This window comes from Charadrius vociferus, unplaced genomic scaffold (genome assembly GCF_000708025.1).
Source record: "Charadrius vociferus isolate BGI_N301 unplaced genomic scaffold, ASM70802v2 scaffold751, whole genome shotgun sequence".
In the NCBI taxonomy this organism is placed as follows: Eukaryota; Metazoa; Chordata; class Aves; order Charadriiformes; family Charadriidae; genus Charadrius; species Charadrius vociferus.
This window is the reverse complement of record NW_009646956.1, coordinates 755479-774785: the sequence shown is the minus strand read 5'-3', so window position 1 is coordinate 774785 and position 19307 is coordinate 755479. Positions and strand designations below refer to the sequence as shown.

The 19307-nt window shown below is 50.2% G+C and overlaps 1 protein-coding gene across 1 annotated transcript in view; it reads right to left on the bottom strand.

Moving 5' to 3' along the window:
* The window catches only part of PVRL1 (poliovirus receptor-related 1 (herpesvirus entry mediator C)), a 16835-nt gene extending 3730 nt beyond the window's left edge, over nucleotides 1-13105 (bottom strand). Inside the window, 6 exon segments of the mRNA XM_009895156.1 lie at nucleotides 6699-6850; nucleotides 10978-11095; nucleotides 11514-11582; nucleotides 11585-11809; nucleotides 12553-12903; nucleotides 13084-13105. Coding sequence (XP_009893458.1) covers nucleotides 6699-6850; nucleotides 10978-11095; nucleotides 11514-11582; nucleotides 11585-11809; nucleotides 12553-12903; nucleotides 13084-13105 — 937 coding nt within the window.
* Between the last annotated feature and the right edge of the window lie 6202 nt (nucleotides 13106-19307).

Sequence of the window (19307 nt, the reverse complement as noted above, 5' to 3'; positions counted from 1 at the left end):
TCTCGGCGGCGTCGCTCTGCACGCACCCGCTGCCGTCCGCCCCACAAAGCGGGGGTTTGCCCTTCTGCCCACCGAGTTTCGTGTCTGGGGTGCAAAACTGAGCAGAACCGCAGCCTGGGGAGAGAGGGGAAAGTGTGGGAAACGGATCCCCTTTTTGTGTTCGAGAGGCGCGTGAAATTTCTGGAAACTGGTGTGATGCCCGAGCGCGCTGGGGGCCCCATGTGAAAAATCCATTAGGAAGAGTCTGGAGAGAATTAAAGCCGCTGTGAAAAGCGGACTGGAGAAACAGGAGACAGCAGAGTGGAGGGAGGGGGAACAAGCTAGGCTTTAATGCCAGCATAAAAAGCCTCCCCCCCTCCTGCTACTCCCCAGCCCTCATAAAAAGAGGGAGTGCTGTATGAATAGGAACTAAAGCAGCAACACTGTCTGCCCGCTGCCCGGCTCTGCCAGCTGTTGCATTCAGCCCAGCTGCCTGTCCCCGTGCCAGGAGCCGGACCTCTGGGGCGGCAGCTGGGAGCCCAGGGAGACGGGGGGGCACCCAGGGCTTCGCTCTGGCACCCGGCCGAGCCCACAGGTTCCCTTTGATCTCCCCATGCATGGCGGTGGGCTCCAAGCATCTCCCTGCCCCAGGTCCTGCCCTCTCCCTGCAACAGCAGTGCTGCCACCGCAGAGACAAACCAGGCCTTCCCCATCACAAGAGCGGCTTCAGAAATACACGTTTTAAAAATCATATCTTTTTTTTAAGGGCTGGTTTCCAATAAAAATGAGACATATGCAAATCACCCAGCCTGCCCATCAGTCCCTTATCTAATGCTTTTTGAACCTGCTGGCCAATTTCAGTGGTATCTGACAGAAGAAGAACGAGCCAAAATTATTCCTATCATAAAGCTCTTGGAGAGAGCTGGAATGGGATCCCTGGCAGAGGTGGGAGCTAACCCTCATTAGACATCAGAAAACCCACAGGGACAAGAAGCTGCTCCCAAAGGCAGGAAGGGCCCAGATCAGAAAAAGCATATTTTTAGACACCAAGTTAATTCTTCTATGATATGCAGATCCACAGGAAACCAGCTTTCGAAAGCCCTTCTGCTCATCACACTGCTTAGATATTTGAAAGATACTACCTGCTGTGGACACGTTTTTGCTTGAAGTCATGGAATCATGGAATCTTCAGAGTTGGAAGGGACCTCTAGAGATCATCTAGTCCAACTCCCCTGCTAAAGCAGGACTGCCTAGAGCACATTTCCATCACATTTTTCACATTTCCATCCTTTTCCCTTCAATCGTAAGGGCCAGGTTAAAACCCAGCACCAGCCAAAATTCTCACTGTAACCATGGGCATTGAGGAGAATGTCAGACTCCATGAGAAATTACCTTTTGGACACGTGTCAGCCCAAGCTGCTCCTTGCACGAAGCTCTTCCAGAGGAAGGCCCTGGATTTCCTTCTGCCTTGCAAAATCAAACACCTGCTGCAATGGAAAGCACGGGGGCCTTTGGCTGGTTCCAGCCTGGGTGAGCAGCAGCTCCGGGGAGGAGCAGGAACCTTAATTCCAATGGGCTCGTGGAGCTTCTCAGTTCCCAGATGGCCTCAGCAAACAGTGGTGATCATGTCGGTTCTTTGACAAAACTGATTGCTGATGGCAAACTTTCCGGGCAGTACAGTCCACGCCAAATTATCCCAGGACTTTGACCCACTGTGTTGCAGACATGTACATGAGTCAAGATAGGGAGATACCTCTGGACCTGCCTTAGCCCAGACAGGGCTGCAATTTGAGAAGTCCGTAGTACTGCTGTCCTTTTTCCTTCACAACAGCCCTTGCATTTATGCACGCCCATCTCCGGCTTCAAGGGACCCTGCCGTTCCTCTGCCTACCAGGGATTTCTGCTCTCCTTGTGCAGAGCAGGGCTGGGGGGGAGAGGAGGCGGTGGGGGTGGAAAAACCACTGGCAACTAATCCAGAAGTTTAGCAGCTGCCACTGGCATTTCAGAGTGTGACGGCTTTTTAGGCCAGATGCCAAACGTGTCTTAGGTTTTAATCTCTCTGTCAGGTCACCTATCGCTTGTCAATCAAGCACTGCTCCCGCAGGGGCCGCTGGCACAGATGCCATCAGACAGGATGCAGCAGACACTCCTACCCGCCATCCGGAAGATTAGCATCAGACGGACCCCCCAGGCTTGCTCCTCTTTAGCCCCTGGCCCTACTTCCTCCCACCTAAAGCACTTGCTGGTGCAGCGTGGCACGGCCCTGGCCGGTGGCTGGGCTTTGGGTGCACCTGCTCCAGGCTCGGGATTTAACGCTTCCCGGAAAGGGCTTCCTCTTGTGCTCTGAGCCCTTAGCAAACGCCTGCTGCCGCACGGCACAGAGCTCCAGTGAGCCCCATGGGCTGCTTGCAGTGACCTTGCTGGGATGAGATCACTGGTGGTGTGTAAATAACTCCCTGCTGCAAGCCAAGGAAACGAGGGGGGGCGTCAGCCCCTGCCCACCTTTCCTCCCCCCCCAAAGCCTGTAGCACATCCAAGGCCAGGGCTGCAAAGCCACCTGCCCACGGGTGCCACAGCCCTGGGCAGGGAACGGCACAGAGCCCCCCATCCCCACAGCTCCTCCCTGGGGCACATGCAAGTTGTGTCCTGTCTCCTGGAAATCCCCGGGGTGCAGAGGTGGGGCTACACCAAGCAAGCAACCCGGGGAGCCTGTGGTATCCAGGAGGAAAGGACCCTCTCCTGGCTGCGGGGGATAGGTGGGAGCCCTGCAGAGAGGCTGACAGCGGTCACTGCCTCAGCACAGGCCCTGTTCTCCCTGCTCCCCCAGATGTGACTCTCCTTCAGGTTTGATGTTTGGCTGGTGCTTGAAGCCTCCCAGGGAGAAGAGATGTTTTAACATCTTTCTCCTTGTGCTTCTTGTGGCTGTAGCCAGTACAAAAGTGCGTGAATGGAGGGATGGACTAGATGAGCTCCAGAGGTCCCTTCCAACCCTGACCATTCTGTGATTCTGTGAATGTCCCCCCACATACAAACACAGATGTCTATGTACACACATGCACATGCACTGCTGCACACAAGCCCATACAGCCAAGCACATACAGCCAAATACATGCATATACACGCATGCCAATGCACTGATGCTCTTGCGTCCTGCATGCACACAGGACTGTGCAGCAGGGCATCCCCATGCAGGCATGCAGGTTTGGAAGGTCCATTTGCATGCCTGGATGCAGATCTGGGTCACACATATATGTGTATGTGACCAGCTCTCTGTGCAGGACCACCACATCCGTGTGCAGGCACGCAGGGACACGCATGCAGTCTATAACCACAGCCTTTTATTATGTCACCCAACCGCCTGTAATAAATAGTTACATGTCACACTACATGGCTTGGCTGCGACTGACAAAGGTCCTGCAAGGCAGGAGAAGCTATTATAGGAACAGATTGCAGGAATAAAATATTAAATTTCCACTTATCAATCTCTTTAATGTGCTATAACTCTAATAGAAGCGTTCAGCCTTCTCCCCCTGAAAAAATCGCCCCATGTAGGGGCTGAACTAGCCCTGCACTCCTCTCTGGGGCTGGAGCTGGGTGGAAGGATGGTGGGTGGCAGGAGGGGGGAGGTCTGTATCTGGGGAGACAGGAGGGGGAAAAGCTGCTGCAGGGTTTTCTCTGCATCAGCCTTCTGGGTTTTTTTTTTCCCAAGGCTGGCTGCTCACTAGATTGAACTCCATTTATTGCATGCAGCTCTTGAAAGAGGTTTCGTGGTCCACTGACAATCCCTAAATTGCTTGCAAGACCCAAACAAATGTACCTGTAATAGCTGAGCGAGGATGGCTGAGCCCCCCCCAGCACTGGCCTAATTGGTCCTTAGGGAGAGCTGGATAAACATATTCAGATCCCATGAATTATTGAAAGTGGGTTTTTTATGTGGTGGAGGCCTGGCCTAACAGGTTGGCTGCTAATCCCTCCGAGCGGGGCAGCTGCTGGTGTGCCCTTCCTTCCCTCTCATTTAACCTCAACCCCACAATTTGCACCTTTGGGAATAAATTGAGATTAAACCCAGGCAGACATCAACCCAAAGTCCCCAGAAATTTCCCCAGAAATCCTGCTAGTCCCCACTTCCCTTGCCAACATTGCACTGGTCGAGCATGAGAATGATGCTCCACCATTCCCCTGAAAAACCGCAAGGAAGGGAGACATTTACCGAAGCCCAGAGGGGGAACCCCCAGACCCTTGTCCCGAGAGGAGCCCATGCAGGTGAGTCGGTGCAGCCCAGCCAGGCTGCAATGCTATTGTGGCGCTGAGACAGATAAAATGCTGGCAGGTGGCAGCAGGAAATATGAAGACAGGGCAGTTATCTGGTGTTTGGAAACGTGTGTCCTGAGCTGTGCAAGAGATACAGGGTGGTTGGATAGAGAGAACGACAGCAAGAAATGGACGTACAGGCTACGCAGAAATGGCAAATGAGACATGGTGAAGAGAGCCTGTTCCTCTCTAAGTCCCCTGCAATACCCATCCCATCTCCTTCACTGTGACTGGGGATTGAGCTGGAGGCTTTTTCCCTCTGATCATTTCAAATGTGACCCAAGGTGCTGGTTGCTGTGTGGAATGGTTTTCTGTTGGTGATGGGAAGTGAGTCTGCTCAGTTTGTACCAGGCAGTTGCCTGCACTGTCCCAGAAGCACGGCGCCTTTGGTGGCAAGTCCCATGAAATGGCCAGCGGCTGAATGGATTTTGGCCACAACCTTCTCCTGGCTTCGGGTGGTGGGGCAGGGCTAGGCAGGGCGGGTGCTGCTCTGTCCTGAACAAAGAGCTTTGTTATTCCGGTGCCTTTCACTGGCAAATGAATAAGCCCCCAGAGAAAAGCATATACCAGGAAGGACGCAGCAGGCAAGGATCCAGGACAGGAGGTGTGAATTAAAGGCCTGCTACAGTGATAATGATCATAAATAAATACTTGGCAATTAGCATCTAATTAGCACATCCCATCCATTGACCTCCAAGCATTTGGATAGAGGAAGATTAGCTTGGTTTACCCATGTTACAGGAGAGGGGAACTGAGGTGGTGAGGGTGCCAAACAAAGTGTTATTGCTAATTTCAGGAGGTCAGCTGCCTGGGCCTCGTCTTTACGCTTGCTCAGCACTTACCACTGTAGAGAGCGGGTGCAGGGGGCTGGAGCTCAGCCCCTCTCAGAAGCCCGTTTCATCACTCTCAGCTTAGACAACTCTTCAAGGACTGGGGCAGCTCAGCACTATCAAAACAGCAGGCGCTCTGCTTTGCCGGGGGCTGGACAGCAGGAAGGGCTAACAACATCGGAAACCTGTCCTGTATTTCCCATGCCTTGGAGAGCCCCCAGCGCGCCTCACTGTCCATCCAGCTCGGAGGCACCTGCGCTGTCTATGGCATCTGCAGGACACAGGCAGCCGGCTGCTCTCCAGCTCACCCGGCTGCACTCACAGCCCCGCCGCTCTCCCCAGGGAGAGCAGGTCTGCAGCTACAATGCCCCTGGTCCCTGCTGGGAGCCCAGCTAGAGAAGTGGCTGTGCGCCGTGGTTTGTGCTGCCTGCCCACCTGGCAATGGTCCCAAGCTGGGGTGTCGGGGGAGCACCCGAAGGAGACCAGCGCTGAGCCCCCCTAGAGGGGAGCCTCGGCAAGTCGTCCCAGCTGCCAGGCACGCCTCCCAGGCAGGCAGCGCTGCTTGGTCGGACGCTCACTCCCTCCTCTGTCCCCCGAGAACCCGGAGCTCATTGCAGTGTGGCAGTGCTCCAACTCACTACTGCAAGAGATACTTCCATCTCTCTTGTGAGACCCACAACTGCTGGTCACTGCCTGTCATTACCCCACTGAGAAAACAAATCACTCCTTTTACACCTTCCCCGCTCTCAAAGCACCAACAGCCACTTTTCCCTTTGGCGACGCCTTGCAGTACCACTTTGCCTCTTTAAAATCAGGCTATTGCCATATGTTATTTCTTCTGTTTAACCTATTTCTCGACAACACTTTCTCTCCCTGATGTTACCTAAGCATATCCACGTCTTTTCCTCACTTCTGTGGCTACCCTGATTTGCAAGTCATCAAATTCCTTCTGTCCCATGTGACATCATATAGCATAACTTCCCATTGTCTGCATCCAGTGATGTTATTCCTTTCTGGAGCCCAGACAAAGCTACTCAAGTGCTCACAGCCTCTCGGTAATCTGTGGCAGCCAGGCGAGCAAGTGCATGGACCAACATGGCATTGGAAGGAGCACAAATGAAAAATCATGAGAACTGCCTAACATCAGAAACACCAGACATCATCCTGAACAAATGACTCATCCATCTCATGCTTTACTGCCTCAGTGGCAGTCTATATACTCATCCTACTCCTTCTTCTACCTTCTAACAAATATCTCCCTGACATGTCTTCACTTTTAACATGTCTGATGATCTCTCTGAATCCAAAGCAGAAGACAAGGGGGAAACAAACTGAATGTATTTTGGTGTAAGAAAGGAAAAGACAACAAGAGGAAAGGAGAAAAAAATCCAAGCCAAACCAGTACAAATCCAGTGCAAAGCAAAGAACTTCACTGCTCCCTTTGCATCATGAAACTCACCACCCCTAGAAGGAGACACTGGTGATTAAGACAGACGTTAAGGAGATGTAACTGACTGGTAGTTGTTACCTCCTCCTCCTCCTCTTCCGTCTTTCAAAACACACCAAGTGTTTTCCTACCTGTGACATTGACTTCCACCAAGCCCGACCGTGTACCGATGGCGTTGGAGGCCTCACAGATGTAGGTGCCAGCCACGCTGTAGGAGACAGGCCCTTTAAAGTAGATGGTGTTGTTCTGGATTTCCACGCTCCCTGGCAGAGTCCCGTTTGGCCTAGGGGAAACAAAGATCATGGTTGACCCCAGAGATGATACTCAGTAGGATCTAGCAGTATTGCAGAGGTGAGACTGACATGCTGGTTCTGCGCTTGCCTTTGCAGGTCCAGAACCTGGGTGCTGGATGGAAAATACCCATTAAAGTAGTCAGCCTTGAAACCAAACCTTGAGACAGCAGGAAAAGAGTCAGTAGTGTGTCTCCAGGGTAAATCCATTGCATCATGAGAATCAGGTTCTTTACATGGATGGAGTTTTTTTCCCTTCTCTGTGATTACAAGGGAGATTGGATGTATTTGGGTTACATATAGCCCCTTCAGCTAATGAGATGTGGAGTACATTTAGTCTATATTCTCCACTATCCAGAAAACAGACTCAGATCCTTCATTTTCCAGCATGATCCCTGAGTAGGTACAAACTAGGTAAAATGGCCAGGTCACTCTTTTCTTTCGGGTGCCTCACCTCTAGCAGGCTCATCTTCAGAGTGTTCCTCCATCCCTGACTTTCCATTTGATGGAAAATACAGGAACGAGATACCAACCTGACCCTGCTTTAATCCAATTTCCTGCCCATGTAACTCTCCTGGGCAGCTGATCAGCCAGTGTTAATTGCTACTCAAGCTCGACGAAAGCAGTGCTGATTTAGAGCCCTGCCATCTATGACCTGCCCATGTCAGAATAGTCAGATAAGTGTGAAACTGGAGTAATGCAAAACTAAGTCTAGAGATACACAGAATAAATGAACAAGGCAGATAAAAAATAAAAAATAAACCTGTGTGTTAGGGAAAGACACACATGGCCTGGTTATTCTTAATTACTGAAGCAAAGTAAAGTAATTACTTCTCTTAGGCAATTAAAAATTACTCAAGTAATTCTTTCCCCTCCTCCCAACAAAAATGTGCACATATTGTCAGCAATTTGTAAGAAACAAAAGGGAATAATGGGGGTATAATTAGGTTTGTAAAGAAGTGCCTAAACACACACATATTTCGCATGTCTACATATACACACAGGCACATATGTATAGCACACACTCTAGTCTTTCCCAGCTACATCACGCCAATGATCCCAAAGCTGATGGAAAAATAAAATAGTGTAACATTCGTCCTCTGCCTATGGGTGAATTAGGGCCCTGCATCTACTAAGACAAGGGCACACCTAAAAATTGTGCAGTGGGATGCTAAAGGAGGCTATTGCTTCCTCTAACAGCTCCCCTGACTGTTGCTCATGACCATCCAAATGAGAGGAGAGGAAACCACAGCTGTTTTTACATTCTAGGAAGGAGCAAAACATCAGCAGCAGTAATTGCTTCCCGACCCCAGGAAGGAGCAGAGGTACATATGAGCACATGGATAAACCAAAGATGCTGGTGGCTATTTCTCTGGCTGCCCAGCCAAAGAAATGAGGAATCATTTTGATATTACGAAAGTGGCACTGTGGGAAGGAAGGGGATGGCCATGGATCTTATTCCCATTCCTTACCTCCCTACACACACATGCTGCATGCCTAGGTGGCTGGCCGCAGTACAATTATTTATCAGGCTTTTATTGCATCTGCTTGGTCTGTGTCTTCCTCACAGGGCCCCACTCACGGGCAGCCTGGGGCCAAGAATGGGAGTGCAGGAGTGTGGGCTGAAAGACCTGGGGGCAACTTTGTGCCCCAACTTTTTCTTCCTCCTCCATTTCCACCTCTATTTCCCCCAGTCTCACTTGCTCTCTCTCACGGTCTACTTTCCTCTTCTTTCGTCTCCATTGTCCTTACCTTCAGCTGCACTCCATCTTTCCTTTTTGTGCTCTCTCAGGTCAATAATCCTATACTCGGTCCTAACTGACCCATGAAGCGTGCAAAAAGGGAGAGGCTGGGGAATCAGACTGAAGCACTATTGGGCTTAGCATCCTGTACTTGTTAATTCTATTCTTTCTCTCTCTCCATTTTTATCCCCACAAAGCAAAGTATTGGTACTCCCAGCCTCTTAGATGTAAGTAAAGAAACTCTTGCAGGCTAAAGACAGACAAATGGATGTACACACAGCTCACAGAGAATCCATAGGAAAACTTCTCTTTCACATGTTTAAAAAAAAATAAAATCAACAATCACACAAGGACATAGGGACCAACTGAATGCCTGGCTCAAAGATGTGCTGTTCCCAAGAATCGTTTCTGCCAGAGCTGAATTTATTACCAGCTCCATGTGTAAACCAGGTGTGCAAATGACACGTCATATTCAGGCTCAGTCAGGCAGTACCATGCTAAGCCCTGACACGTGCATCCCCTGTCGTGTTTTAGTCTAGTTGGTAACTAACCCACTTTCCTGCCCTGGGCTACAGAAACATCACCTGGCTGAGACAGCACTTAGTTACCCCATGCTTCAGCTCTCAGCCTGCCTTCAGCATCACTATCACAGGAGAAGCAGACTGCCCCAACAGAGATCAGGGGCCGCTTGTGCTGCTGGCTGTGTCTGTGCACAGTGACAGAGCTCCTGCCACGGAGAGCCTGATGCCCAGGAGCTCAGCAAGCGCTCAGCCTCCAGCCCCGCATGTGAGCAATAGCGGAACAAAGGGATGAAATGACTTGCCCAAAAGCAGAGAGAAAACCAGCCTCCTGTCCCCAGTTCCATCTCACAAGGCTCGCTTCAGCTCAATTCGCCAGCCCTGCTACACGCAGATAGCCCAACCTGGCATCTCTTCTGCCTTGGGTGCCACAGGGGGCATCTTTGCCTACAACACTTCCCTGGCAATGTTGTGAGGAACCCAGAGAGCCCCCTCAGAGTTTAAGTCGAACTGGCAGAATCAACAGAGGGAGAGAGCTGGGGATGAGAACTAGAAAAAAGGCAAGAAAAACAATCCTCTTCAGACTTTCACTGTGAACAGTTTGATCTGAGAAGCGAAATGAGACAGAATATGCCTAGCTCCTTGCAAAGCCATTTTGAGAGCCTCTTTCCCGATGACAAATGCCAGCTGAAAAGAAGAAAGGATCCATTTGATCTTTCTTTTTTAAAGCTACACGAGTGCTTATAGAAAAGAAAGAGAGGGAGAGAGAACCACCTCAGGTTGCATCAATTCCCATTCCCCAGACACCCCTCACTCACTTTTCAGTCCCTTTAGTGTGTTCAGCCAAAAGCTGAAACCCTGGAGGACAAGGAATTTCTTCTGCTTAATGTCAGTTGCATGGGGATGAGTGCTCCGAAGGGGAGCTCCTGCTTGCAGCTGGGGCTTATTCCAGGGAAAGGTTTTTTCACACACGGATGAATTTTGTGCTATTTGTGCCCCTTTAAGGAAGGGAAATTCTGGGTTCTTTTCCAGCTCTGCCACGGAAGCGCTTAGTGGTGCTGGGGAAGTTATTCACCTTGTAATATCTCAGCTGCTTCACACATCACCAGGGCAGAATATTATTCCAATGGCTTGAAAATAGGAAGTTACCCTGGGTTTTAAGGCTGCACTGCACAGGTAGCAAGCTCCATCCCAGGCCAGTGGAAAGGGGGTGAGTATGGTCCTGACCCACTGCTCTTCTCGCCCAAGTCTCAAATGGAGGATGCTGGGGCAAGACCCAGCTGAAAGACAGGCAAAACCCCTGTCCATCGCAAGGTGAGGTGGCTGTGTGTGGTTCAACTAAAAGCTGGTTCCAGCCATGTCAGCTGGGACCATAGGCCATATGAAACTTCTGATAAAGCCTGTCCACCCAAAACAAGTCCCTTGCCCTAGTTGCTTCAAACACTGCACTGCCTGCCTCAGAAACACAGTCTGCCCTCTTGACAGGGCTGGCAGGGCAGCAAGCCTTGGTTTGGATCTGACAAGCTCAGCTTCAGAGGATGGCCAGCACAGGACAGGGATGGCCAGAAAGGCCAAGGCTGAAGACAGCAGCTTCTCTGGTTTGCGAAGAAAGAAACTAGTTCTAGTCTCCATGCAATGAAGGCCTCCTGGCAGAGCTGTGCCAGGGGACCCAGAATTGGCTCTGAGCATTCTGCAGGAGCACAGTCCAGCAGCACGGGTTTTCCCTTGGAGTGACACCACTGATAGGAATGGGACTGGGCCCTGACTGACCAGAGGGTGACTGAGGTTTCTACAGAGACGCCTTGGCCCTGTTCAAAGATCATATGTGGTGCTGAGAGCAGCAGCACTGTAGGCACTTACAGCTTCCATTCATAGGTGTGAGCTGGGGGGTTGGCATCAGATTTGCATATCAGCTTCACATCCTTCCGGTTGAGAAACCAGTTGCCATCAAAGCCCTCAATAGTGACTTCTGGCTCATCTGCAGGAGGATAAAAAAGAAAAGCAGGATGGAAAAGGAGAGGAAAGAGTTATCGTAAAGAAAGGGGAGAAAATGAAATAGGAAGAGATGAAATAGGGGCAGGGTGGGAGAAGGAGAAAGATTGCAAGGTGAAAGATGATGGGACAAAGAAAGTGAGAGAGGGTGAATGAAGGAGAGAGAGAAGGGGAGGAATGAAGGGACATGTCAGAGGCAGAGAGAGAAAGAAGGTGTGAAAAAGAGAAAGCATATGATTATTCCAAGGGATCACTCTCCAGAAAAAGAGAGCAGTCCCCCACTTCAACCCCTCCAGGAGACCAACACCTTCCCTTCAGAAAAATCCTCTTTTGCCAAACTTTATCACCCACCCGAGGGACTGACCACGCAGCATTGCTCTCCAGCTCTGCCCACGGTGACTTACACTGCACGTTAAGGGTCATGCTGTCGGTGAAGCGATCCAGCTGGTAATTGACCACGCACATGAGCGGGGCCCCCCCCGCCCCGCCCCCAGCCGGTACCGGCTGATCACTGTGATGGTGCCATTGCTATTCCGGATCTCCTGAAACTCCGCTTCGCCTTTGAGCTTGGTGTCCCAGGTGACAGTGCTGGGGGGCTTCCCATTAGAGGAGGTGCAGGTAGCTACCAAGATCTTTTCTGTCCTGCCAGACTTAGCAATAAGTGGCCGCTTGGTGCCCTCCATCCGATTTGTGGGCTTGGCTGCAAGTAATTGTAAAAAGGGGAGGAGGAGAAGAAAAGGGTACAAAATGATGGTTAGAAAAGCAATGCTACCCTTCCTACTGCAACTCAAGAGACATCTAGCACCACTGAGCCTGTGACAGACCTTTTGGTGAATCCAGAGCTGCTGCAAATTGCCAGCAATTTACTCTGGGGAAAGAATGGTGGAGGTGCCTTAGATGCACAGCTATTCGATGGAAAGTCAATCCTTTCCTGCCATAGGTTTTCAGCCCTATATTAGAATGAGAAACTGAAACTGGAGAATAAACGAGTCATGTAGACCTTGGGTGGGGTTTATTCACTCTCAACCCTAAGCTCCATGGACAGGCTCTACTTGTGTTTAGGATTTCTCTGTTGTCTTTTCTCTCCGTTCACATGACAGCCACCAGCTCATTAAAACTCACCACTCCCTTAGGGAACAGGTCACTCTTATTGCACCTGCATTAAGAGATAGGGGAACTAAGGCCTGGAAAGAGGAAGAGGCGTTCCTGAGATAGCTCAGTGAACCACCTACTCTGGGGTCCCTGCTCTTCACCTCTTTACAGTCAACTTGAAAGATCATCACAGGTAAAATTTTTACAGTCAACTTGAAGGATCATCACAGGTAAAATTTACACCCAAGATTGACCTTCGCCCTGAATTCCCAGGACATGAGTCTGAGGTTCCTCCAGATCTGTTCAATGGGAGGCAATGGTTCACATTACAAAGCTTGCCCAGTATCTTACCCAGCACAGTGAGGTTCAGTTGGCTTTCCCGGTTGCCAGTTGGGAAGGTAGCAAACTCACAGATGTAAACTCCCTCATCCTCCAGCTCTAGACGAGAGAGCTGAATGGTGCCATCTTTGAAGGAAGGATTCCGGAAAGTCACCCGCTCTTTGTAGGGAGAGAGGATGGAGACCCCCATGGCAGGGTTGTAGATGGCCACATTCTGCTTGGTACCATTGGTGGCTTTCTGCCATGTGACCTGCGTGATCTTCACATTGGGGAGCGGATTGGTGAAGCTGCAGTGCAGGACCACATCTGTCCCGATAAATCCCGAGACTGTGTCATTGACTAAGACAGTCTGAGCTTGCAGCCCTGCAATAAAATGGAAAGACATGAATATACGAGTACTTCTCAGACAGAGAAAGAGAGAAAAAGAACAGTTCTTTGACGTCAGGCCCATGAAATCCTTTATTTATTCCCTTTCCTTCTTCTTGGCATGGCTGACACAAGAACAGCCTATGGCTACAGGCCCTCACTACCTTCTGCAACTACCTGCATCCACCTGCAGCTTCATTCCTGTTCATAAACACCTTCCCTCCCACAATCAGTGTTCACATTTCAGTATGACCAGCCCTGATTTTCTGCAGCCAACCTAGGGCTCATGATCACCAAAAGGCACAAGGTTGGATCAGTAATACTTTCCTTCTTTTGTCTTCAACTTTGGATGACACTAAATCAGTAACTGTAAATATACAGAGCATGCGTATCTGGAGGCATAAGAAAGCACAGATATTTATCAGCATAGCATATCCTAACGTATGCTAACACACACTCAGACATCCCTTTAATCCTATTGGAAATGCACCGGTAATTAAATGAGCTGCAAAGACTCAGCCTCGATTTCAGAATAGCAATAGTTCCCATATAAGAACAGATTTATGGCAGTGCCCATACACCTTGCATGATCCACCTGCACGAGCTAGATCATTTTTGTGGCCTTTTTTTAACCCCAGAAGTGGCTGCATTTAGGAACCTTCCATCTTGATTCTGCGGAGCAAAGATGAAAGGTGCTTGGGAAAAGTGGTGGCTGGTGTTCATGACTGCTATTCTGTCTCAATTGATTCCTCCCCTGACAGCTGGAGAAAAAACTGTGTCTTTCCATAATATGTATGTTTAGAGATAATACTCTGGTAATTATACAGCCAGTATTTATATGATAAATACAATAGAGAAGCAAGGTGGTGAGAACAAGAAAAGCAGGTTCTGCTCACTGCTTCTGGCAGAATCTGAAATTGGATGTATTCTGGGAGACTGAGAGTAAAGGAAAGAAAAGGGTAATAAAAAAAGAAAGAGGTACAAAGGGTGAGGAACATGAAAGGATAATGAAAGAGAGAGAGGCTGGGGAAACAAAAAATTACATAGCACGAGAAACAGGACAGCATCTTCTAACTGAGGGGACAGAGCATTTTGGAAATGTGTCCCCTACCCAGTTCCTCCAGGGGACAAACAGGCTTCCCATGCAAGGTCAAAATTAACTCCTCAGTCTTAGCGCCCCCAGACCCCTGGCAGACGTGCCCTGTGACTTCTACACATGAACCTGAGCAAGAGTGGTCTCCTTGCTGCAGGCATACAAAAGTCTCATCCATAAACACCACCTATACCATCCTCTGGCACGCTCCCATGTTGCCCCCTCCCTCTATGACTGCTGTACTCAGCCTGATCTTCAGTCCCCACATTTCCTCTAAGGTTCTTCTTTCTCCCTTCCTACTTCCCTCCATGCCAAGCCTGTGACCCCGAGGACAAGCCTCAACAATCCAGCCCAGCCATGAGACGCCATCAGCTGACCACAGTCATCAGCAATGAAGACCGAAACTGAGTCTCTAGAGCTTTGTGTGAACTTGCCCCCTTCTCTGAGTCAAGCGCTGGTTTGCCCCACACCCTAGCATTGCGCCTGGGTGCTGAGGAATGTTTTTCAGTGCTGTTTACAGCCACAGCAAAGCACTGGTGCCCTCGTGTGCCTGCATGCATGAAGCCATCAAGACCTTAGAGGCTGTCAGCTGAGGTGGAAGTATAGCCAGGGCCATTTTTTGCCGTGCATGTCCCTCCAGAAACCAGAGGGAAGGGATGTTAACTGCTGTGATAAAGTCACAGCTGGGCCATGTTTCTCCACGCCAACCAGAGGCACTGGCCAGCTGGAGAAGGATGTCCAGGCAATAAGACACAGTGAAACACTTTCCTGACACCAGACTGGCCTGTGCCCTGTGGCACCCCAGGGCCCACAACGGCCTTCCTGATGAAATGAGGGCACCAGATGCCAAGCAGGCCTGGGTGTAGATAATGCCATGATGGGATCTGAGGAAAGAATGGGTGGATGGGGAGGGGGGAGATGTCTCCAACATGCTTTGCAGCATATCCTGCTGCTTCTACCCCGGAGGTGAGAGAGCCTCTTGCAGAATCGCCCACACCTGGGGAGGTGAGCAACAGCTTTGCCAAGCAGTCTGGCTCTGAAGTCTTTAGAGCCTCGCAAAGCGTGTGGGAGCTTGCCGGGTAGCAAAAGCAATCACGTAGCAAAGGCCCTGGGAACAACCTGCCGCCCATCTCACGGCTGCCTGGCTGTAGGTGTGCTCAGCACTCCTTCTTTCTCCCAAGGCTGGAGGAGAGCGGATTCATCAGCACCGGTCCCCACCTCTTTCATGAAGGGCCCGTGCCTGCAGGCAGAGCCTGCCCGGGGCTGGGGCGATGGCACAGCTGGCTCCGCTCCCACACAAGCTCCCTGACCCCCCACAGGCCTCAGTGGTTCCATTTGAACCAGGCTCTCCTCATCCCAATAGAAGAGGTCCCATCTGCAACAGCAAAAAGTCATGGCCCAGCGCCTCCCTGCAGTGCCAAAGAAGGGAGAGACGAGCTGAACCCCAGTGATGAGAGGATGGAAAGCCGCTGGCTCCTCCTCCACGTCACCCTTGCAGGGCAGCCAGGAGGACAGCCTGGTCTCTCCCTCGCGAGGCGTGCAGATGAGGAGCACGGCACACAGAAGGCTATGACAGGCTGAAGGCCATCACTGCCCAAGGATGGGCACCTAAGACATGCCCCTTAAATAAAGATCTTGTCAGCCAACCTGGCAGAGAATGTGGTATACATCACAAGAGAGAGATTGATCCAATCCCTCACTTCATCATTGCTATGCCCTTTCTTTATGCTTTCCCTGTAAATTAATGAATGACCCCCTTAAAAGTCAAGTGATTTTTCTGGACCTTGAGTGGCAGTAAAATTCCCAGTTCTACCCTGCCTCTTCTACCCTGCCTCTGCCATGGGATCTACACATCAGTGCAGACTGCACTTGGACACAAACCAGAGAAAAAGCAGACTTTGGTGCTGATGAACCTGACCCTGAACCAGACCCCAGAATGGTCCTGCAGAACCCTCCTCTGCCCAGGTGTAAGAGTCAGACTTTTGGCTAGGGAAAAAGCCGGTGCCAGACGACTGCTTGCCAACATCAGAATGCTGCCAACACTGGGATTCAGGCCCCTACATGTAGCAGCTTTAAGAAAAACACATTCCAAACTTTCTAGAGGCTTCAGGGGAAAAGGGGAAAAAAAAACAGCAGAAGAAATAACAAAACAAAACAAACAAAAAATACCCTAAAAAAAACCCCAAACACCATGCGGAAATCATGTTTCCTTTCCAAGTGACTGAATAACTCATGGCTCTTTTGCAAGACAGGGTATACTCTTTATGTTCTGATCCTCCAAGCCTCTCATCAGGGAAATCACGCACCCATTGCTCTGCTCTGTACCACAGCAATAACACCCACACCTCAACAGCAATGATGAGGAAGGGGAACAGATGGAGTAAAGGGGTTTTGCAAGTTGCTGGATCAGCCTTCCATGCTCCCCATCCTAAATCAGAAGCCGGAGGGCAAACTAGCTGCTGTCATGCTCTGGGGAGCATTTGTTTGCAAGGTGACTGAGCTGGGATGGTGGGTCTTCCCTCGCCCCGTTACACACTCAATAATTCATCAGGGCAAATGCATAGATAATTGATGGCAATAAGCGTGCAAGGCCGGGAGAGGAGGAGAAAATAAAATCAGTAATCAGCCTCTGGAGATGTGGATGTGTGTGTGCTTGTGCAGTGCTGGGGTTTGCCTTGCTTTTTCTTTGCTGACTGATGTGTGTGGTCGGTATGGCAGAGAAAAGGCTTGGGATACATCCTGCCCTTTGCAGTTCCTATGCCAGATCTCCCAGTGCCCACCAATCCACTCTGACACCTCCCAGGGGGCAGCCATCACACGAGGAAGGATTAGCTGTATAGGTTGAAGCTTGCTGAGTTGCATTTTACTCATTAGTTTTTTGGTGTTATTTTTTATTGAGGACCAAAAGCAGTAAAAAAGGCCCAGCTGAGTGCCAAAGACATGTTGGTGCCAAGACCTCATTAGTGGAGACCTCTGAGATCCTACTCCTCCACCTTGGCCTCTGAAGTGGTTTGTGTTGATGCCTTTCCCCACGATCCCAAACCCAGATATTTACTAGGTCATGCAAGGCCTTGGGGGCACTGCGCAGAACTCATGGTGCCCTGCAGCACAGGCAGCGGGCTGGGAAGGAAGGTCTGGACCCCCTGGGCATGAGGGGCACTGGAGAGGGAGGAAATTAAGTGGCAGCTGGTGGCTCTTGAACCTGAACACCCTCTCTCCTAAAAGCCTGGGAGATGCTGTTACATTGAGGCTCCACACCTGCAAATCTAATTCTTGCTCCCCCATATAGAAAGCTCTGGAAATGATCTCCAAAGTGAGCTCTGTCACAACAGCGAGACTCCAATCAATGCCTCTTTGTTAAGAACCATGTGAACTCCACACTGCTTTGCACAACCGTGCCTCTCTGAGCCTCTCACCAATTTCTCTCCCTCCTGTTCCCCGATACTCATCTCAGCCCAAGGGCATTGAAACAGCCCTTGGCAGAAGTTTGATGAGCCACCCTTTGGTGTGGCAATATCATGGCTGATGCAAATGTTAGAGGAATCAGTCCTAATAGTCTTTGCATCACCTCAAACTAAACTGAAGGGTCACAGTAGCCAGACCTTATAAAAGGACAAAACAATCACGCTTCAACCTACAAAAGACACTACACAAAGCACCTGATTTTGAGACAGCCCCTTGCACTGCTCCTTGAGTATGGGCAATGGTGTCCTGTACATGGTCCCGTATGCCTCACAGACACTTCAAACAGATCTCCAAGAACTTTCCATGAGGGGAAAACTGGGATGGAAGGGGAGCTCAAAACTTTTCAGCTGGTGGCACTTACACATTTTTCTCCTGTTGTTTCTGAATTTATCTTTCAAGTCTTCCCTATTTTTAAGTGGAAATCAAGGTCTGAGATGCGAGCCTTGTGGGACAGAACACAACCAGCCTCCAACAGCCCAAAGGAACACCACAGGTGTGTTAGGCAGAGTGGGAAATGGGAAAGAAGATGATAAATCCCAGCAGGGGAATTTCAGGTGGCAAGAACCAAAGGTTTGAGCTGGCACTTGGCCAAGATGTTGGGGTTAACACCTTTCCTCTTGCCAGAGAGACTTTTTGTATTGATTGCCAGGCATTCAAATCAGTACTCTGCTGCTCCTCCAAAAGAGCACAGTGCCTGCCTCACCCAGCTTAGTCAATGGCTTGCAGCCGACTGCAACGAAGGAGTGGTCTCCAGTGACTCACCACAACCAACTTCCTGCAGACTTTCACTGGAGGTCTCTGTCATGCACTGATTCAGTTCTGCCCCACTTAAGTGTGGAGCTTGAATGCCAAAGGGATTAGTAGACGAAGACTTAACTTCCAACACAAGGGGAGAGGGCCTTAGAAAGAAGATGAGAGAGGAAGAGATGTGGCAAGATTATAGCTCCAGGTGACACGGCTGCACATGAGAGTGAAAGGCCTGAGATAACATTGTGATCGGGCGGGGGCACACCAAGAGAAACTGCAAGCCCAAGCATCCCTTCCCCCAGCTGAGAGCTGGGATCTTCATGGGAGCTGACTGGAAATGGCAGCATGTACAATGGCCTATCTGGCTCTCATCCAAAACCCTCTCAAAAAAGAAAGAACGGGCTTTGCTTTGGCTTGCAAATGGGAAACACAGGGCCTTTTACTCTAGGTCACTGGTTCATATCCAGAACCAGTACATAGTAGTAGCAGCAGCAGAGATGTTATTATCTGAGGACCAGTCAATGGCTTGTATTGAGTGAGGTCTCTAGCCAGCCCTTCACTGGCTGTCTGCTGGGACAGGACAGTGGAGATGCCGTTGGGACAAAGCAGAGTTGCCTTCTCCTGCCTATGTAGTATTTCCTCTTTGGATAAATAGAGCACAAAGCAGCCTCGGGATCCACTTGAATGAAAGATCTTTCCCAAAGGGATCCATTGATGCTCCACTCCGCTTGTTGTCTGTTAAGGTTTGGGAAGTCTATTCACTGAGCCATCACTGGGATTCACACAAAGGCCCTAAACAAGACCAAGGCCATGTTTGTCCTAGGTGTTCTTCACAGAAATAGATGAAAGAAAAGCAGACGCCAGGGTGCGACTGGACGCAGATCAAACAGGCAGCGAAAAGCACAGATGAACACCAGACTAGATCACTCATTCTTGCTGTCTGTGCTTCAGCCTTGCAAATAGCCTCAGTTGCAGCCAACCTTCTAGTTCTCTAGGAAAAGAGCTGCAAACCAGAGGAGTGGGAAGGGAACGACCATGCCTGCCTTTGCTCCCGGGTTTCCCTCTTTGCTGTACCCTTCCCAGCTTTCACACAGCT